Consider the following 22342-nt stretch of genomic DNA (forward strand, 5'->3'; position numbering starts at 1 on the left):
AGTCCATCCTCCATTCAACTTCCAAAATGATCTTGCTGAAGCACAGGTTTGAACATGTCACTCCTGTAGAAACTTTCCTCTTGTGCACAAAAGGAGGCAATATTCCTGTAAGCTTGTGTTGTGAGTTTAGTTGAACCGCCACTTAGTATGAAGTGGCATAAAAGAGCATGCAGAGTGCTGCCCATTACTGCTATCACCGCAAAACATGTATGTGTGGCTATGGGAAATAGACAGACTGATTTAATGAATACTGTCTGCTGTTTGTGACCTTAGCAGTTTAGGACAATTCTGACTTGTCGTGGACAGTCATAAAAGAAATATAAGTGATGGAGAAATTAGGAGAGTTAACGATATATTACCTTCGCTTCTGTTGGTGCAATAATACTGTGCATTTGTATAGTCCTTGATAGTTTGTAAAATGCTTTGGCTTAGTGGACAGTGCTGAATTTGGAGTCCGAAAAGACCCGGGTTCAGTTCTGCCATCAGTACCTACTGGCTGTCTTAGTAGAAAGTCACTTAACCTTCTTGAGCCTCAATTTGATTATATTTAAAATGGGGATAATAATACTTTAATAACTGGGCGATTCAGTGAAATTTGTCCAAAGCGTTTTGTAAATCTTGAAGGCCTCTATATAAATGTCATGTCTTTTTATGTGCTTTGTTTCATTTGATCTTCACATATTAACCCTTTGTGGTAGTCATGTATAGCTTAATAACAATTTATAGAAAACAAATTGAAGCTACGAGAAATTGTGTTTTACCCAATGTCATGTGCCAGGCAGATAATAGAACTAGGACTTGTAGGCCTGTTTTCTTTCTGTGCTTCCTAAGCAAGAGCCAGTGCTTTTTTCCATGATTTTAAAAATAGTTGTTTTTCTTTGCACAAAGGCATGTTCAGATTTAGGTTTTTGACAAAGTACTATATAATGTAATCTGTTTCTGATGTCCGCCTTTAAACATGTTACTGACAGATTGAACAAACAACCTTAATAAGTTTACTACTTTGCAAATAATGAATGGCTGTCCTGGTCCATGTGGCAGCAGATTCAGATATCAGAGTTAGTTATTTTGGAGTGCATATATGTTCTTTGCTTTACTTCGTGGACAGCAGTAAGTGATACTTGAAATAAGTTGTATCCAAGATCATTATTTTCAACAAAAATAGAAATCTAGAAAATTTGTTTTCATTTTATGATTGGTCTTTGATTTTTACCAAGGCACAAAGTACTAATTAATATTTGTATGATGCTGTATTATTCAGGACCGAGAAAGATTGCCATGTTTGATAGGAACTTTTCCCAAATTTGCTTTTAGTAACTTTCTAGTTCCTGAATCTCATTGAACCATCATGAATAGTTTTCTTGAAAAGCTCTAAAAGAACATATACTTGAAATTAATTTATTATTGACTAAGGTTTACATTATTTTGGTGCAACTTGTCACTGTCTAGTATTTAGTATGTCATATTTTGCACCTCCACATAAGCCATATTTGTCATTATGTCCTGTGCCCGTTCTGTGTTTTTATCCACCTCCGTACTTTTGCTTGTGCCTTTTTCTGTGTCTTGGATGTCTCTCTCCTATTGTGCCTATTGAATTCTGTCCTTTAAAACTCAGCTCATGTCATCCTTTCCATTAAGTCTTTCAAGATTACACGTCTCACTCAAGTCAAATAATCTTTACCTGTTCAGATCTGCCATAGGGTTTTGTTCACCACTTGTATTACACGTGTATGATCTTTTTTGTGTGTACTGTAACCTCTAACACATTTTAAGTTACAATGAAGGGAAGAAAAATGCCTTCCCTCTATCTCTCTCCTAGTGCCTAGCACAGTGCTTTGTAAATAGAAGTTTTGCAATGCTCAGATATATCTATGACCTCATTAAAGTGAATATTCTTTCCAGTGATACATAACACAATCTGTCCATGCCTCCCCATTTTGTGTGAAACTTGTTTATTCCCTCCAGTAAGTTGCCCGTAGGGTGTTCAGCCAGTGTTTTGGGTCCCTTACTTGATTTTTTTCTTGACCTTGAAAGGATACCAATGGAGCAAATGAACTATCTATCAATTATCTCTTATCCTTACCTCATGATTGACCCATTTTTTGATGATTTTTTCTGATGAAATGTGTAATTTAGTTATCCTTTATCTTATTCCATTGTAATTCTTTGTAACATGTTCTCAACCTGCTCATACTCACCATTTGCCCTTCCTTTGTCCTTTGGGTAATCCTTAAATTTATTTCTCTGGAGACTGTACTGTTCCATAACCTGCAGCCATATAGCATTTGAAAAATACGGTTATTTAAAAGATAGGCATATTTGCAGGGAAAAACTTTGGGTCATTTAGAATTTTGAAATTTCCCAGAGATGATCCAGTTTAGCCTTCTCTACTTGTTCAATTCTGGACCCAATTCATTATCTATTTCCAGAGTTTGTTCAAGATATAGCTATTGATAGTCAACTTTTATGTGTTATCTTCCTAACTCTATATCATGTTTGGGTCAAATAGTATGCTTTATATGCTCAGTTTTTACTCCAATTAAGGGTGTCTTATATGGAATTATTTGTTGAACTTATTGATTCTAGTATTAATTTGTTATTTTATTTAATATCCCTCTAAGTAAATTTGTTAGCTTTTTAATGCTTTTAGAAGATTTTCTAATAATATTTGAAACAATTTTTCAGTAAAACATGATTTTTCTGATCAAGTAATATATTACATTAGTATTTTTTTGATGGCTTATATGTTCTCATCTGTGTGGGGAGCTCACGGTGAGGAAACTCCTTTCACTGACACATATTGTCACCAGCTCTGAAACTTAAAGTTTTTGGGTGTTTCCTGGGGTACCAAAGAGATTAAATTACTTTTCACAGTCATACAAGACAGTGTGTGCCAAGAGATAAGACTTGTACGCAGGTCTTCCTGACCCTGAGACCAACTGTATCAATTGTGTCAAGGCTAGCTCTTTTATGTTACTATTTTAAATTATAGAAATTCAAAGGTTTTTTTCTTATATCTCACGTTTATATATAACCTTGTAAATTATGTAAATATTTTCCTGACAGTCCTCTGAGGTAGTACAAGTGGTGTTTTTCTACCTTATAGATCAGGAAACTGATGCTTAGAGTGGAGGGTCCAAGCAGTTTGGCCATGGTCTCATGGCTAGTGAGTGTCAGAGCTGGAACTCAAATCCCATCTTTTGGCTCCAAGGCCTCTGCTTTTTGTACTACTCTATTATAAAGTCTAGTATTTTGAGTTATCGATAAATGATATGAAAAATTTAAGGCATTTTAAACAATTGATTATCCTAATTATGCTGGATTGTAAGATCTTTTATGTCAGGGATTCTTTGGTTTCTTTCACAAAGTATGAGATAATACTTAATGAAGCACTGTATAAATGCCAGCTGCTGTTGTCATTGTTATTAGCATGTTCTATGGCCTATAGGCACACCATCCTTTTATTACTGAAGGTTTAATTATGTAGTAAATTCTTAGGAGTAGAACATTGTTACTTGCAATTTATAGAAGACTGGAATTTAGGTTTCCGGACTGTGATTTTAATGTCTGAGTATTGCCAGGCAATTGTCTTGGTTAGGGTAAGAGTGTATCTAACAAAGACTATGAGCAACATATGTCTGTCTGTCCATCCATCTCTCTATCTATCTTTGCCTGTATTCTTAGGGGGAAAAAACTGATTATATGTCTCCCAAACTAGTGGTTTATCCTGTAGTATTTCATAGAATACAGAATTCAAGAAAGTAGTTATATGTTTAAGTACAAATGAATGAAATAAGGCACCAAACAAGACCAATAAAGATTCTAATAGAAGGAGGAAAGTTAGGCCTTGTAGGTATTACTGAGAATCAGTGGGGGTGTCTTAAGTGTCCATTTCTTGTAAAAGTGAGGTGCATCTAATACCTGCTTCTCTTAACTCTTCTTTCATGTTTATATATCTCACATGCCCCAATTATGAGAAATAACAAGTTCTACCCCCTTCTTCCTCCTTTGTACATGGCTGTATTTCTGTTATACTCCTTTCCTCTCTTAATGCCTTTAGAAATGACCCTCCCCATCTCCGGGTCCTCTGTTTTTTCTTACTTAGCTCTGCCCATACCCCTTGAAGACATCAAGGGTCTGAAGCCTGAACTAGATGACGTGAATGTAATTGAGAAATATTTAACAAAATAAATAAAAAACACAGTAGAACTTAATGTGTGGTTTTATAAGTAAATATGCAGCCTGCAGGCCTCCTTCTGTACAGATATGAGTACATCCTTATATCCCTTTTTCCATTTGAGTTCCACACCATTGCTGTAGACCACACCTCCAGAGACCAACCCTCTCATGAAACTTCTCACATTTGTATCTCTGTCCTGCCTAAACTACAGTAACAGGTCTCAGACTGCTTCATAGGTCGTTTACCAGAGGATGTCTCCAGGCATCTTGTTATCTACCTTGTCATACTGAACAGGATGTGACACTTGTGACAGTTTTATGGCTTTACTTCTAATCACTTTGACTTCTCAGGCCAGATCATCCTTTCATTCTTGGTAATTCCCATGTTAGAATGTAAGCTTCTTCAGCGGCAGAGACAATCTAATCTTTGTATTTTTTATCCCCAGAGAGTAATACAAAATACAGTGACTGGCACATAGGGAGCTCTTAATCATGCTTTTTCATTTACTTACAGTGAGAATTAGACCAAAAATGTTCTGAGCTTTATTTAAGTAGATATTGGTGCTGCCCTGGAGGATAATTTAATGTCACCTTTACCATGGCTCTGTGGCCATGGATGCAACATTTAGAGTCTCTGAACTTCAAACAATTCTTTAAGGAAGTTATAAATGTACAGATCTTGGGGAGAGGGATGTGAAAGTAAGGCAGAATTGATAAAAGTAGTTCACATTATGCCATGTTGATATAAGCTGGTAAAGTACTTTTAAATCCAAGGTGCAAAAAATGGTAGTTTTTGAAAAAAATAGGAACTTCATAGTTCCTATTTTTAAGGGACAGATATGTCGCTTAAATATGAAGATTTACATGGTCATTTCAGATGTATTTTATCATAGTTTCTGATTAATTTTCGATGAGCAATGTAATTCCTAATACTTTTTTGTCTTAAAAATTTATAGCCTGAACTTATGAACAGTAGAAAAGGTGAAAAGAAAAAAATATTTTTTTCTATTTTCAAGAATTACTTTTGAAAAATTGAAATATTTTAATAAGTTTGTCTTTATATTGACTAATATCTTTAGGTTTATATATTGCAATGAAGCTTGTATTCTTCCTTATCTGGTTTCTAAACATTATATAATGAAAATGCTTTTATGTATCTTTGGGCCACCAATTCCTCATCTTTAAGATGAGGCATTTGGACTTGGTGATTTCTAAAGCTCTAAAATTCTGTAATCATTCTAAAACAACAAACTGTATTAAATCATTGCAATTCATTTATACTTTTACCAAAAAGAGTAGAGGAGCGAAATGCATTTTTGCCTTCAGGGAGGTCTTCCTTCCCTATGTGCTTCCTGGTGACTTTAGATCTGAAAGTGATAGATCTGTCCTTTGTTTTATGATAATTATAATAGTTTGCATAGTATTTTACGTAGACCCAAAACTTTTAATGTATTACTTCATTTGACTTTCTCAACCCCAGTAGTATAATGTTATCTCTTTTATAAATGCAGAAACTGTGAGCTTAGAGAGATTGTGATTTCCTCAAGATCATGTGGTAGGAAAATTACAGAGCTAAGAGTCCAAATGACATTTTTTAAAAATTACAAATCCTGTTCTCTTTACTGCACCAGAAATGTTTGTAGTTTATTATGTTAGACTTTTATATGCTCCTTGTAAGCTGGCAAAAGCTTAAGGATACAGTCCTTGAAGTTAACCTGAAGTTTACAGCTTCACTTGTAATGAAATTTCTAAACAAGTGAATTCTAATTCAGTAAGTAAATTTGCAATTGTTCATTTAACTATACATTTAATTTTATATGTTGCATATGATTTTTGAGCAACCTGATTTATTCAGATAGACAATTCATACATACGTTTTCATGTTCCTAAAGCAGTAAAATAAAAAGTGTTACATAGTAGAAGCAGCAAATTCTGGGTTCAAATTCAACCTCTTGACACTTACTGGCTCTGTGGCCATGGATGCAACATTTAGAGTCTCTGAACTTCAAACAATTCTTTAAGGAAGTTATAAATGTACAGATCTTGGGGAGAGGGATGTGAAAGTAAGGCAGAATTGATAAAAGTAGTTCACATTATGCCATGTTGATATAAGCTGGTAAAGTACTTTTAAATCCAAGGTGCAAAAAATAGTAGTTTTTGAAATTTTCCAAGTTCCTTGGGAAAAAAAATTGGGGGAAAGAGTTCCCCTGGGAGATGATATAGATGGGTTTTGTGATGTGTAAGATTGGAGAAGGAATTCATGGTTGGATGACCTCCATTTCCTCAGGAAAATATGAGGGAAATCCCTCTGCTGAAAGATAGGGAAGAAGTAGTGGTGAAGCTTGAAGGCATTTAGAATACCTTCTGGAGTTTGATAGTCTATCAGGAAAGAATAAAAACATTGCTCTTTAATAAGGTATAGTTGAGATCAGATCAAATTAATTTGTAATTGACCCAGTAGACACAGTAGTATGACTTTTCTTCAGAAGTCTTTAGGAGTAGAACTAGAGAATGTAGGTGTTGGGGGTAATCCAGAATTGGGGTTTAGCAAAGCATGAATGGCAGGGGGACAGTGGATTCAGTGTTAGAAGATAGTATATAACTGAATTAACTAGTCAACCATAAAGTCAAGAGTGTGAAGGGAAAGGCCAGACAGAGCAGGAATAATAGACTGGTAAAACAGAAATGAATAGGAGGCTTTGAAGACATGGCAAGAGTACAAAATAGATTTAGAGGGAAGTTATGCATAGGGAGAGATGAAAGGGCAGGAGGTTGGACAAGATCAGAGAGAAGAATTTTAGAGTTTAAGATCATGGAGGTCATTGCACAGTTATGAGTGATGGTGAACCGTTAGATGTGACCATCTTTCTGAGTGTTGGGATTTAATAGCAATCATTATGATGAAAATTATAACAATACTTGGCATTTATATAATGTTTTAAGGTTTGCAGAGTGCTTTATGTTTGTTATCTTATTTGATCCTCAGAATTATTTCCTCTGCGAGGTAGGTGCTATTATTGTCCTCATTTTGCCGATTAGGAAATTGAGGCCAAGGGAGATTAAAGTGACTTGTTGACTATAGCTAAGTAGTCTGAGTAGGATTTACACTGACTCCACATTCAGAGCTTTATGCTTTGTATCACTCAGCTGCCTAGATTTTCAGTGAAAGAGTCATAAAAATTTAAGTTAATAACTTGTAAACCCAGGGTGTTCTTATACAGCATTGAAGTTTCTGGTGGGTTGAGATGAAATCTCTGAGCCAGATGCTGAAGTCTTTGAGTAAAGAAGACAATCTGTAGGGTTCCGTGATAGCAGGCAGTGTTGGGTTGGTGGCATCTTATTCCTTGGCTGTTTGTTCCACACCCAGGAGAACTCAGAGAGAGGACTGTGAAACGGTTAGTATTCAGACCCTGAACTCGGTCTCTGCCATCTCCACAGCCTCACCCCAAGGTGATGGGTGACAGACATGTCCTAAAGACACCTTGCCTGTGGAACAAGCAGTTCAGCTCTCAGTTTCTGATTCCCCTTCTAATATTTTTGGGTGCTCTGAAGCTCAGGATTTCTTATGTCTGTGCTCAGGAACTTAAATGGATGTTGGACTCCTTTAGTGCAGTCTCTGGCTTTTTGAGGCTACAAATCTCTTATATTCTGAGACTGATAGAGGCAGGTGACGATTGCTGATTGGCTAAACTCAGACTTCTGACTCTGCCTTAGAAGATTTAGGAGAAGGAAGAAGTGAGTTTACCCAGAGGACACCTTAGGACATGGGATAAACACTCAGATTTCAATCTGAGTACTAGAAGCACAGGCCCCTCTAGTCCACCTGGTCCTTGAATCATAGAATCTCTGGATGGGGATGTCATAGCTGTCATCAAGGATTTGGAGAACTGTCTTGTGGTAGGTGGATTAGACTTGTTCTGTTTGGCCCTGTAGGGCAGACAGGAGTAGAAGTGGCAAAGAAGAACATTTAGGTTTCATTGTAGGGAAAACTTCCTCAGTTGTAGCCCTTTTAAAGTAGATAGAGTTTCTCAGAAGGTAGGAGAAGTAAGCAGTTCTTCCTCATTGGAGGTCTTTGAGCAAAGATTGGATGAGACAATTAGGTAGCACAGAATCCCTGGACTTGGAATCAAGAAGATCTGAGTTTGGATCCTATGTCTGTAACTATGTGGCCCTAGGCAAGAGATTTAGCCTCTGTTTTCCTCAGTTTCTTCATCTGTAAAATGGGGATGATAAGAGCATAGACCATCCAGGGTGGCTGTGAAGATCAAATAAAAGAATGTTTGTCAAGAGCTAGCTATCATCATCATCATCATCATTAGCATTATTATTATGGATTCTTCCTTGGTTTATGGGTTGAATCATATGGTTTCTGAGGTTACTTCCAACTGTCACTATAGTTCTATGTTACTTAAGTCTTCCCCAGCACAGATTCTCAACTGCCTACTGTCATATGTAGAGCTGATTGTTTAAAGCTGTTGGAGGGTAGTTGTAGAGGCTGTGACATTTTGTAACAAGGATAAGGAAAGGAGAATGAATATCTGAACTTGATGGGACATACATTCTGCTTCACCTCATCTTTAAACTCACTTATTTTGACCTTGACCCTATATATATCCAATCGTCATCAAAAGAGGATGTATATCAGTTACCTGAATACATGTACACTGGCTTAAAAAATCATCCCTGTAAGTGACTCTGCTTATTAACAAATCAAGATCAGTATGAAGGCCAGAGACTTTAATAACTTGTCCAAAGTTATCTAGTGCCAATTTGTGACAGGGCTGAGACCAAAATTTAAATCTTTTGACTTCCAGATCATCTTTTCTACTATTTCTAGCTATCTTAAAAAAAAGAAAAGTCCTAGAAAACAAGCAAAACTGTGCAACAGTACATCTTGATTATATAAAATGAACATACAGCGTCATGTTCATGAGTTTTATCTAATGTGAATGATAAGGACATTTTAAAAGTGAAACAACTATTTTGATCTTTTTAAAATTTATGGTTTTATCATTATGATTTGTGTGGCTTATTTCTTTAAGAAGTTATCCTGAAAGGTTTGAATTTTTATGCTTTTCTTTTACTTGAAAATTGATGCATAGCAAGCAAATATGTTCCCTTATTCTTTTTAGAAATACAGTTGCAGCAGCTAAATATTTTAAGCCATCACTAAGGAGTTTATGTTTGGAACCTAGGAGTCTGTTGAATATGGTCCTCTTGTTCAGTTCAACAGTTCTGTTATATACAAGACAGTCGTGTATGCAAGATATATAAAGACAAAACAAAACAATTTCTAAACGCAAGGAGCTAATATTTTACTGGAAGGATGCAGCATCTATCTAAATGAGCATACACAGAATCCTTTATTGAAACACTGTTATCCTGTCTTGCCTCCTAACTAGGAGTGTAACCGGAGCTCTGTGCTAGTCCCTCTTCTTTTTCTTTGCTCCACTTTCTCTCATGGAGATCTCGGGTCCTGTGAGTTTAAATATCATCCCTGGGCCGACGGGTCAGTCCAGTCTATAGCCAGCATGACTCTAGGTTGGTTTAAGGTGGTAAAATAATAGTAGGTTATATGAATTTATAGTGCCCATTCAGAATAGCTGACTAGAAACTACTTTTCTGAACTGTTTTATCATCCACTGTTTTCCAGCATGGACCTTTTTCTCTAGCCATGTTTAGTCTTCTCAGTCTCCTTTGAAGATAAGGTGCTCACTGGTACTTTGTTCTGACGTGCTTTTCACCCGGAATGCTGCGTATCTATTCTCATGTCCTATATCTAAATCATGTCAGTTTTTCAAGAACCAGCTAAAGTTACAGGTTCTCCTTAAATCTGTTCCATCTTTTGCTAATCAACCAATCAGTTAACAAGTATTTATTAAAACACCTACTATGTGTCAAGCACTGCTAGGGAGAGACAGGAAAGATCAGAGAAGGCATTACGTAGGAGGTGACACTGGAGCTGAGATTTTAAATGAGGAATTTTGAGTAAAGGATGAAGCGCATCCAGACATGGGAGATGGCTCATGCTGTTCACACATGATAAAAGGAGACCGAATGTTGTGTATGAGGGAACAGCAGAAGGCCAGTCTGACTGGATTTAAATATATGTGCAGTGAAGTAATATATAACTTCTGGGAAAGTAAGTTGGAGCCAGGCTGTGAAAGGTTTGAAATGCCAAACAGAGGAGTTTATATTCATTTCAAGAGGTAATAGAAATTCCCTGGAATTTATTGAGCAGGGGAGTGACATGGTCAGACCTAAGCTTCAGGAAATTACTGTGGCAGCAGTCTAGAAGAAGGAGGGGAAGGCTGGAGGCAGGGAGGCCAAGTCGGAGGCTGCTGCCAGAGCCCCAAAGTACCCATTCTAGAAATAAAATATTTATGTTTAGTTTGCTTAAACTGTAAGATTTATTGACATTACAGGATATTTCATAATTAATTTTAAAAACCTATAAAATTTATCTAGGAATTGTTGATATCCTCATTTTAAGAATTTTGAACTTGGCTCAGCAGCAAAATTTGGGGGGAAATATTGTTTGGGCTGCTCCAGAATTGGTGAGAGTATTTTTGTCAAAAAGGGAAGGTATGAAAAAGTTGGCCAGAGCACTTTGTTTTAAAACATGCATTGAAGAGAAATGTTACTTAAAAAATTCATTTTGAAGCTTTGAAAAGTAGAAAAGTTACCTCTATGAAAGGCATGGGATTACATCTAATGATAGTGATGCCTTATGTTTATAAATTAAGTTTTTTTAACTTACAAAATCCTTGATTTGTATTTATTATTTTATTTGATGCATATTATTTTTCTAGAATTTACTGTGTATATGACTATCACAGAATTAGGAGACATTTGATCCAGCTTTATGTAGTAGATAGCTCTCCAGTTATTTGTTTCTTTTTATTTCTGTAAAGAACATTTTATAATTTTATTTAAACAAATTTTGTGTGTGTCTTCAGTCAGCAGATATTTATTAAGCGCCTATCATGTGCCAGTGACTGGCACCTAATGAGATATTATATACATTTGTGGATATGTTGGATGCAATTTCATTATTTCTTCCTCATTTTTGTTAGGAGGAATGATAATAGAAATACTGATAACTGGGGGACATTTACTTTGAATCCTGCTACTTTATCGTAGTCTGGTCTTTCTTCACTCATTGTCAGTACCGTAGGCCTGTTAATTAGAATAGCTTGTGTTTTGGCTGTTACTCCAGAGTGTGTCCTGGTTCACCTATCTCTAGTTTTTTCACATCTGGATTGCTGGATTTAGAGTCATAGGACCTGGGTTTCAATTCAGCTCTACCATTCTACCTGTATGAATTTGGATGAATCGTCTAACTTTGTAGAGCCTCAGTTTTCTTGTTTGTAAAATTATGGGGTTGGATTAGATGATCTCTGTGGACCTTCCAAATTGAAATTGAAATGCTTTTAATGCTTATTGCTTGTGACCTTAGGAAAGTCCACCAACCTCCTTGACTTTCATTTTTCTAATCTGTAAAATGAAGGGGATGTGGGGGGAGATTTCCAAGACTCCTTAGAGTTCTAGCTCTGTCAAACTGTGGTCCTTTTGGTGCTGATAACTGCTGCCACCCATACGTATCCCCTAACAGCACGGTTTGAAAACTACTGGTCACACAAAAAATTAAAAAAAAACACACACACACACACACAAAACACAAAAAAAACCTTTTATAAGTAAATTAGGTTTCTTGTTACAGAAATAGAATTCCTTTCACCCTGAAATATTTTTATGGTATTCATTTCTATAAAATCAATCAGCATGCTAATTACTTACCATTCTTATTTATAGTCGTTAAAAGAGGATATTGCCGTTATCCTTGAGAAGAAATATACTAGTAATGTTTACTTGAAACTGATATAACTGTATGTCTTTTACATAACACGATCCAAACAGGCCTTAAATTTGAATATCTATAATTGAGAGAATAGTGACGCGAAATCCTAGAAGATAAAATATTACCCATTTGAACGTGGTGCTGTATGTTCTGCTTTTACCCTTCATTCATTCAAACATTTATTAATCACTTTTCTATGTGCATGGCACTTAGCCAGGTTCTGGGCATACAAAGGCAGAAAATAAAACTCCTTGTGTTCAGGGAGATAGCATTCTATTGGAGGGATACAACACAGATGAAGGTGGATACAAGATCGTTTGAAGAAGATACAGAATACTGACAAGAGAATCTTAGAGGGGCAGCCCTGGAAGAAGTGGCGCTTGAGCTGGACTTTGGGAGTACCTTCCAGGTAGAGGAGATGGTGTGTGTAAAGGTATGAAAGTGGGAGGTGGATTGCAGTCACCTCTGGGTGGCCACCATGGACGTCTCTGTCACTCTTCAGCCATCCATGGTCTTGATTTCTCAGAGATGGTGACAGTCCATGATTTCGTAGACCTATGTCATTACCATGACGCTGTTGTTCAGTTGTTTCAATTGTGTCTGGCTCTGTTACCCCATTTGGGTTTGGGGGGGCAAAGATACAGGAGCGCTTTGCCATTTCCTTCTCCAGTTCATTTTACAGATCAGGAAACTGAGGCAAACAGGGGTAAGTGACTTGACCAGTCACACAGGTAGCCAGTGTGAGAGACCAGATTTGAACTCAGGAAGAGTCTTCCTGACTCTTGGCCCAACACTATGCACTGCCCTAATCAGAACAATACCAGTGTTTGAAAGTTAAGGTTTGTGTTAGGGAAATTTGTGGAGTCAGTGTAAGTATGATTCAGTTTACCAAATAAAGTGGAGTCTCCTCTCTTCTTAGTTCTGGGCCCAGATCATTTTCCTATGAAATAACTTTCCTAGTTACATGTATTAATGGACCAGCTCAATGGGCTGTCCATCCAGATGAATGTCCTGTGTGAAGAATTATAATAATTAGCTTTTGCTTATTCAGGGGAAGCTTTTTCTTCCTGTTTCAGTAGAAGTTCAGTGGACAGATCTTGATTATTCAGAATGATGAGCGAGGGATCTGGGATATCCTGCAGAATGTATTAGTCCACTACTCACTTCCTCTGAGGAGCGCTCTACTGGAGGCCAACAGACTTTACTTCCAGTCCCAGTTTATGAGGGCCTACAGGAGTTCAACTAATGTGGGAGAATTGTCATTTAACATTATAATCTTTCATTTTAAGTAATTCTTAATTCTCGAAGGAAAATCTTTTAAAATTAGTTTAATGCCTACACCTAATGTTATCAAATGACAGGTCAGACTGAAAACAAAGTCTTATTTTCAACTCAGTTTTATTTGAATTTAACAATATTATAAGCAATTTAATGATAATGATATTGTTTATTATAAGTGGGAACAAATTCAATGTAATAGATTACTAAAGTACCTCTTAACCTTTTTTCTTTATTGATTTTACTTGCATAAATAACTATTTTGGAATTATTTCATCACTCAAATTAAAATTTGAGTTTTGTCTTTAAATTCTTTACCAGTATCATAGAAACTTTTAAAATTTAATAGTATCTCCTGCACAACAGTATTTCTAAAACAAAGTTCAAGTTGCACCTCATTTGTATTTCATCTGCATTTGGGCTTTGGTACTCAGATTTATGGATGTTTATTTTACTTTTTGGTTATTTACATTTTGCATTTATTTCTCTTTAAACTTACTAATTGTTTCTATTTATCTCTAATGGTCAATAGTAGAAGAAAATATTTGTACTAAAAACATAAAATATAAATGAGCTTTGTTTTTGCATTACTTCTGAGTCAGGTCAACAGTCAAGTAATTATTGGTTTTGGTATGCGTTATTGGACCAAATCTTTTATCATTATGATTGATTTTAACCTTTCTGCAATGTTCTCTTTACAATGTCTATAATGTGCACACTGTGTTGAAACAGTCGGTTGACTGGTTGTTGTTTTGCTACAGGCTAACGCTGCTCCCTTTCCTATCCCACTTCACCAACCCATTATCACATTGGTGCTGGACTTAATGCAGACACCTGATCAGTGTTAACCCTATTGTAGCCAAGAGCTCCTGAACAGAAGAAATTCACCAGCCTCAGAACCTCCCCCCACATCCCTACCTTTCCCACCAAGTAGCAAGGATATGCCACCACATCCGGCTTGCTATGGGCTTTTCGTATGCTTTAAGTAGAACTCCTGAGATAGGAAGCACAATTAAAAAAAAAACCCACCAAACTATAACAGTTCTTTTGAGAGATACAAAGAAGAGATAAACCTTGGTATGGGAAAATCAATAAACTACAATAGTATTAGAGAAGTTATGGGTGGCACATAAAAAGTAACTTTTATGTATGAATTGTATTTATTCTTTGAGGGGAAAAAATTGCTTTCTGAAGTATTTTGGAAGCCTTTTTCCCCCCATCATCCAAACCTGCTATTTCCTTGGTGTAAGAAATTCCCCATGCAGTATTCTTAGAAAGCTGCTTAGGGGGATTGGATGGCTAGATATGCCCTTGGTCATACATCAAATATGTGTTAGGTTCAAGACTTAAATCCAGATCTTCTTGACTCTAAGGTTGACCTTCTATCCCCTGTGCATGAGCACTCCTGGAAATCCTTATATAAAATCAGTTGCCGCACTGTGGTTCCTTGTAGGGATCAGTCATTTCTAATGCTCCCCAAGCTCTACTCACTTTATTCTGTTTGTTATCCTGCTTTTAGAATATTTCAGGGCTTCTTTGGAGTACTTTGCACCCTCTCCTTTGCTCTTAAGTTGTATTTGGATTATATTATAACATTTTTAGCTTACCTTCTACATTGTAAAATTCTTGAGGGTTAGTTAGAGTTATATTTTATTTATCTTTGTATCCAGTATTCAACGCCAAATACAGCATATTTGACATAGTATAAGTGCTCAATGGATGTTTGTTAAATTGCAAATTATTCCAGTTTCATAATAATTTGAGGATAGTCTGTTTATAGTATATACCAGAATCAAGCTAGAGTTGCAGATTATTTTCATATGGAATGATTAATATACTGAATTAGGGAGTTACCTTGATAACTTCTTGATAGCGTCTGATTTCTTAACAATACATTATTAGTGGATCTTAGCATTCATATATTTAATAACAATTCTTGTATAGATCTGCCTAACAATGATTCTTTTATAGTGCATACAGTTTTAAAATAAATGTTTTCTTTTGAATTTCAGGTTTGACTGATGTGTGTCAAAAATGGAAGTTTATTTTTATTTGAGACTGTTATTAAAAACAGGGGAAAATAAAAGAATGAAGAATAGTTCAAAGTTTCAATGGCTATCATCAGTTATTTTTTTATATTTAGTGAACCAAGCACATGGCCAGAAAAGAGGTAAGTGTGAATTAGGAAACTGATTAAAATCTAATGCTATTCTGTTTATTAAGAAGTAACCTGTACTGTTTATTGAGAATTTTAGCTTTCAGTTATCTAATGGTTCAATTAAGTAAAAATTTTAAAAAGTGATTTTGTTAGTTTTCTCCATCAGTCTCTTCATCTTTCTCTTGTCCCCATCTGCCCTATATTTAAAAAAAATAATAATAAATTATTTAAGACCATTCACTAAAGTTGTATTTTAGTGCTTCATTATGGTAAGGAGAGGACCTTAAAAGATTTAGGTTATGCCAGTGGAAGGGAGCACAATCTCTGGCAAGTCCTACCAATTTGAAAAGGCTTTTGAGTATGTTCTTGGTGAAGAACATATATCGATAATTCTTTAGTGACCCACAATCAGATGGGCCGCCTGGTGATGAGTTTTTCAGTTGTAGCCATGCTGAAAGACTTAAGTCAGAGGAGTTACCACCTTCATCAATGAAGAAAGTAACCCACAGTGCAAAATCACAGATCCTTGAAATGCAAAGACCATCTAATTTGAATCTCTCTAGTCTAGATATTTTGATCCCTAGCTTTATAAATAACATTTTAATTACATAGCTACCTGTCTAAATTTTGTAATATTTTGCTAGTTTATCAAGCCTCTTGTCATCTTCTAGGTAAGTGATTAAATAGCCTTATGTTAATCTGTTCTCTTTTTTTTGTATTGATCTCTCTATAGCTTGGTCTCAGAAAATGAAAATCCATTTAACCCTTATATAGAATAGAAATCAAATCTTTGGTCACAGGAGTATCTACATTTGTGCAGAGAGCATAGGAAAAGGGAACTCTACTTATGCTGCTGTTGCTATTTTCTTTGGCTGACTGGTGTTCTCATTACATAATATCTGACTACTTACTACTTTTTATATTCTAAAATATACTGATATAATATATTTTATTACTATTCTTACATATTGAATCCTCAAATGATTTTTGCTATGAGTAGCACTTAGTTGCCTGTAGAGAATTGCAGCACATTTGTTATTTTCTATTTGTTTTTCTGGCAAAACATTTTGTAAACTTAAATAAACTACATCTCTCCTTTTTAATTTACCATATTGTGTAAAAATCCATGCATTCAATCCACCTAAACCCAGTATCCTTGCTTTTTGCCATTCTAGTAGATGTTGACAGAACACTGACTCACTTGATCCTTCACAAGATTTCAGCTTTCTAGCTACTTGCCATTCCTTGCCCAGGGAACAAGTAGGAGAGATGGAGTGACCTGACAAGAGAAGGCCCTCTTCATCATGTACCAAATATGGTGCTGTGTAGGCGTGTGTGACACATATTCCTTGTACACCACCAATCTAAAGTACTCTTGTATCCTTGAAGTAATAATTACGGATTACTGCTTTTGTTCCCCAGGGGTTCCTCATGATTTAAAGTGTATAACCCATAACCTGAAGGTGTGGGACTGTTCCTGGGATGCCTCCTCTAGGATAAACCATGGTACTACTTATGAGATCTGTATTGTAAACAGGTAGGTTTCTCATTTTCTTAATACTGAAGTGGAAGTTGTGAGAAACTTGAAAATTGTTAATTTTGTGAAAAAAAAGTACTTGTTTTACTGTAATACAGTTGGATGAATACCATCTCCGTGGATGTTTAAATATATTTTGCTGAAGTTTTTGTTGTTCATTCGCTTCTAAAGAAGATAACAATAAGATCGTTTCTGTGCATGAACTTTGGTGCAAACATCTCACCTAGAATTGTGCTTCTCTTCTTTAGATGGGCCTTTTTATTCTGGAAACGAGTTTTGTTGGTTTGTCTTGTTTTGTTTTGTTTGCTTTGGTATTTTCCTTTTTACTGAGAAAGGTTTATTTTAGATTCCGAGCTTAATTGTTAACTAGATACATTCTTTTCTAAATCTTTTTCCATTTATTCCTACAAGAGAATGTTAAATTCAAGGAAATCCTCCTATTCTGGTCTTAAGTATGCAGTATTATGCCCCCTAGAGTCGCACAAAGGAACAGACTCTCCTTTCTCGGCCCATTTTGATTTTCTGCCCCCAAACTAGGATTCATCAAGTTGTCAGGCTGTTCCTAAGGTCTGAAATGGTTGGCGTCTGAAGATGTTTTCTTTCCACTTTCCATTTATAGCTGATGATTCCGTGTGAAATTTGAGTCTCAAGTTCTGTTTGAAAAAGTAGTTTTATTAGTGGGTAGAAAAAAACTAAAAAGATAGCAGTCCAGGATCATTTAATATGGTTTTAAACAGTGACATTTACCTGTATACTTTCATACTTCTGTATAGTGCTAAATGTTAAACCTGAATTATTAAGAAAAATTAAACTTGAACAATAGGATTTAGAGTTGGAATAACCCTTCTCAATGCTGCCATTTATCTTCATTTTACAAATAAGAAACTAGGTCTCAGAGAAGTGAAGTGACTTGCCAGTGTTATGCAGATGACAGGTAGCTGGTCTCAGAGGAGATTGAAAACCTTTGAGTCCATTTCTAATGCTAGAATAACTGTGTTCAATGTATACTAGGGGATATATTTAGAAATACTTGTCAAAACTTTTTTTCAAAAATTTGGTACTTGAAAAAGTATGTTTGAGTAATCTGGAAAATTCATTTACATGGAAGATTTCATTCTCAGAAATGGCAAATGACAGAGATGAAACTATATCTTGGAATCTAACACCAGAACAGGAAAATTGGAAGAAGTCATAATTAATGTTCAGGAGTTGGTAAAAGCAACTTATGCTATGAGGAAAGAAACTGTGAAAACAGGGTTCTTGCCTTGCCTGTTGTCCTCAGGATGATATAATAATAACTTTTATTTATTTAATACTGTCTGGTTTATAAAGAGCATAACTTTTCAGAATAACTGTAAGGTAGGTTTAAATAAAACCTCTTAATTTCCAGATTTTAAATAAGGTTAAAAAGGGTTGTAACATGTTAATAGTGGCCATATAACTAGTAATAAATGAATGAATTAAAAAGTATTTATTAAGTATTTTGCCAAGGTGTGTGCTAAGCCTCGAGATTATAAATATAAAACTTAGCTTCCCTGTCCTCAAGAAGTAGATATTCTCATGGGGTTACCAAGTATAATGGGATACTTCAGCTTAGAAAGCCATTAGGATGGTGAGTGGAGTCACTGGGGACTTGCATTGTCAGTATATATTTGATTATGTTTCCAGCTTTCAGGGATAGAGAGAGGCTGGCAGGGGAAGGATCTGCACATCAGCAAGACAGATGGCAGAGATGAGCAGAGTATAATGTTAAATGTGGCTCTAGGATGATAGTCACCTTTCAAGACTGTTGAGGTCCCAGACTTCAGCCTGCCTTTCTAGCCTTAACATAATTATCCCCTTCCATGCATTCTTTGGTTCAGCTGGACTTGATGTTTGGCTGTTCTTCACTCTTGGAATGCCATCTCTGTCCTCCATACTTTTGCACTGGCTGTTCCCCATGATTAGAATGCTTTCCATTCTCACATTTACATCTTACAGTCCCTAGTTCTCTCAGAGCTTTGCTGAAATGCTACCTTTTTACCTAAGGCCTTTTTCTATTTCCATAGCTGTTAGTGTCTTCCCCTTCCACCTATCCCCCAAATTACTTGGTCTGTATTATAATATATTCATGTACATGTATATGTATGTATATGTATATGGATGTTGTCTTCCATAATAACATGCAAGGTCCACTAGCACAGCCAGTGTTCCATTGTTGTCTTTCTAAATCCCAGAGCCTTAGCACAGTGCCTGATATGTAGTTGACACTTAATAGATATTTATTGATTGATTTCTATACTTGATATGATTGAATATTAGGTAATTTTTTTTTCCTTTCACAGTAGCTTAATAACCTGATTGATTCTGCATGGTGTAATATGCAGCTTAGAATTCTTGGAGCTGCTACCATATGGGGTTCTGGCCCTTTAATTGCAGAACTGAACAGATTAAGAATTTATTTATTCTAAGATAACTTATTTAGTCAATAAATCTCAAATCTGATGTCTACATTCTCTTAGTTATCCTGAATTGAAGCTCAGTGGACTCCCAGGGTATCTGTATTCTCAATCTGTTGGATAATGTTTTGGGGGTCCAAACTTGTGATGAATTCTAATTAGCATGATTATACAAATACGGTTAGTGTGAATGCGTAGATTTGTTCATTTGTTGGAAAGTTAAAATAGTTATCAAGTAACATATTCTTTATTGTGTGAAATCATAGAAAAATGTGACTGAGTGAATACAGTTAATTTGGTATTAAAACCATCCTCAAAACAAAACATATTCCTTTCAGATCTTTTATATATCCCGAAATACTCTATATAGTGCTATATTTATGATATGCATTTATTATTGAGGGAATTTGATGTACGTGGTAACTTCTGTTATTATGATCATGAGCTGTCACGTTGAATTGGATTGATGTGATGAGGTTTTTGTTATTGTGACCTTAATGTTCATTAGGTCACTGCAGTAGGCCCTGCATGAACCCTACCGCATCTCCCTGTGATGTAAGCTCTTCCTTGCTGTCCAGAGCTTGCTGTTCTTCTTTCCTTTGTTGAAGAGTAGGCAACATGACTAGTCAGTCCCCTAACTAAGGGACTTGAGAAAACACTAGAAGTCCTAGTCCTCGAGCCAAATCACCCAAGCTCTTTGTTTCCTTAGTGTAAAAAGGTTCCTAGAAACATTCCCTGTGTTATTCATTCTCTCTGAAGATTTTGTTGCTGACTTTATTTAATTCAAATGGCCTTTCTTTATATTGCAGTTCCTATCCCTGTATTTGGACAGAGAAAACACATTTTGAGATTCCAGCTCTTTCGCTTGCTGATCATGAAATCAAAATAAGCTCCATGCATGTTTCTGGGAATTCTGTTACTAAATTTATCCTAAATGAAAGAAGTGTTTGTAAGTATCCCTTTCAAAGAACAATTCATCAGAAATCAAGATAATGTTTTTAGTGGAATATTGATGTTTTTTGCTTTTCTAGCTGATAGAAAAAGGCCATTAAGATGCCATAGTAATGTTTGATTCATCTAGAGGTCCATTCTCACAATCTAAGCTATCCTTCAAAATACCTTAAAATCACTAAGAAATCAAGCTAGGCATATAGGTATGGTTAAAATAGGTGTAAAAAAATCTAAGTAAAGTTCATGTACTTTGTTTTTAGTAGAGCTTAGAAGTAATTTACTTTTATTTTGGACACAATTCTAACAAAGTTGGCTTATTTGGTATCACATCCAGCATCAGGTTGAAACAGAATACTAGAGGCAAGCGCATTACAGCAGCATGAAGTAACAACTCGTCAGCTGGTTTCATCATCAGTTTTGTTTCATTATCACGTCCCTAGAGACAAGAATGGTCATTTTGTTGCTTTGTTTTGATGTCTTTATATTACTGTGTTTCCTGTGCATTTTCTCTTAGTTCTGTTTTGTGCAGTTCTGTTTGGTTCAGTTCATGTTTCACTGAATTCTTAATGTTAATTGCTTCTTCTTTAAAGAAAGTTTTGCTTTTTTGGTTTGGTTTTGTTATTCCAAATGTGACATTTCCACATGCAAGGAATCAAAGGAAAAGAGTATTGTATAGGAGACCACAAGCCTCTTTTCATATAGCTTTTTTAAAAGTATATTCTAAATTTAGCACATTAATTCCAAAGCTGTCCCATTTCTTGGTGTTTGTCTCGAATCCTCCTTCTGTTCTTTAATGCATTTTAAAAACTTGCACTTGTTTGCTTTATATTTCATTTTTATATATTACAGCAGAAAGGAATAAGTCTACTTTTTTGAGGCAGTAGCTAAAAATATTCGTTGCTATTGTTTTCTTTAAATAAATATTCTTTTCTCCAGGCTAAACATCCCCAGTTTTTAAAATTGTTTTTCATGTGGAATCATTTGCAGACCTCTCATTGGTGTTATCACCCTCCTCTAATTTTTCAGTGTGCCTCTTGAATTTTGAGCTTACATAATACTTCACATGAATTGTATAGTGGAATGAGCAGCAGAGGACCTTTATTCAAATCTCACCTTTACCACTTTGGAGTCAGTAGTCTCTTCTGTTAAATAAGGGAACTACATGGCCTTTCAAGATCCTTCTAGTTCCAAATCTGTGATCCTGGGAACTCCCTTGATTTATTAATGCAGTTGTGAAATATGATTTGATGATCAGTATATGATTGCTTTTCTTTTTTGGGAGGTGGGGTGAGGCATTCAGGGTTAAGTAATTTACCCAAGCTCACACAGCTACTAAATGTCAGGTTTTTTAAGACCAGATTTGAACTCAGGTCTTCCTGTCTCAAGGGAGCTCATTCCACTGTACCACCTAGCCGCCCCTGATTGCTTTACCTTTTAATAGAATAATGCCTAGTAGCTGCCATTTAATTTCTGAGCTAGTATGTGTTTGAGGTGACCTTTGAACTCGGGTTTCTGACCCAAGTCCTGGAGCTCTATCCAGTATGCCGCTGAGCTGATCCCTGTGTCCATGATACATAAAAGGTGAAGAACCCCATTGGAGATAAATGAATACCTGGTTTAAACTAATTTTAACGCTGAAGCAGAACTTTCATAAGATTGTTACTCAGCTGAAAATTTTACACTTTAGAAAGCAAATACTGTTCTTGCAATATTAGCAGCATGGTACAGCATCATGAGCCCAAGGTTTGCAGTCAGAGGACCTAAGTTCAAATCCCAGTTCTGTCTCTTATAACCTCTGTGATGACTAGGCAATTTATATTCCTGCTCTGGGCCTCAATTTCCTTGTCTGTGAAATGAAAGGGTTGTATCCGATGGCCCCTCAGGTCCCTCTAGCTGAGAAAGTTGATTCATTGAGGACCCCTACTCTATTCCAATCAGTA

The 22342-nt window shown here is 35.9% G+C and overlaps 1 protein-coding gene across 5 annotated transcripts in view; it reads left to right on the forward strand.

The window, feature by feature from the left end:
• LIFR (LIF receptor subunit alpha) overlaps window positions 1-22342 on the forward strand; it is an 86628-nt gene that overhangs the window by 14890 nt on the left and 49396 nt on the right. For all 5 annotated transcript variants that reach the window (XM_072605781.1, XM_072605783.1, XM_072605782.1 and 2 more), the window contains 3 exons: window positions 15331-15488; window positions 16899-17013; window positions 20261-20400. In XM_072605781.1, the coding sequence (XP_072461882.1) occupies window positions 15353-15488; window positions 16899-17013; window positions 20261-20400 (391 nt within the window). In that variant the 5' untranslated portion in view covers window positions 15331-15352. The remainder of the gene's footprint in view (window positions 1-15330; window positions 15489-16898; window positions 17014-20260; window positions 20401-22342) is intronic.

Source organism: Notamacropus eugenii, chromosome 4 (genome assembly GCF_028372415.1).
Source record: "Notamacropus eugenii isolate mMacEug1 chromosome 4, mMacEug1.pri_v2, whole genome shotgun sequence".
NCBI classification, from domain to species: Eukaryota; Metazoa; Chordata; class Mammalia; order Diprotodontia; family Macropodidae; genus Notamacropus; species Notamacropus eugenii.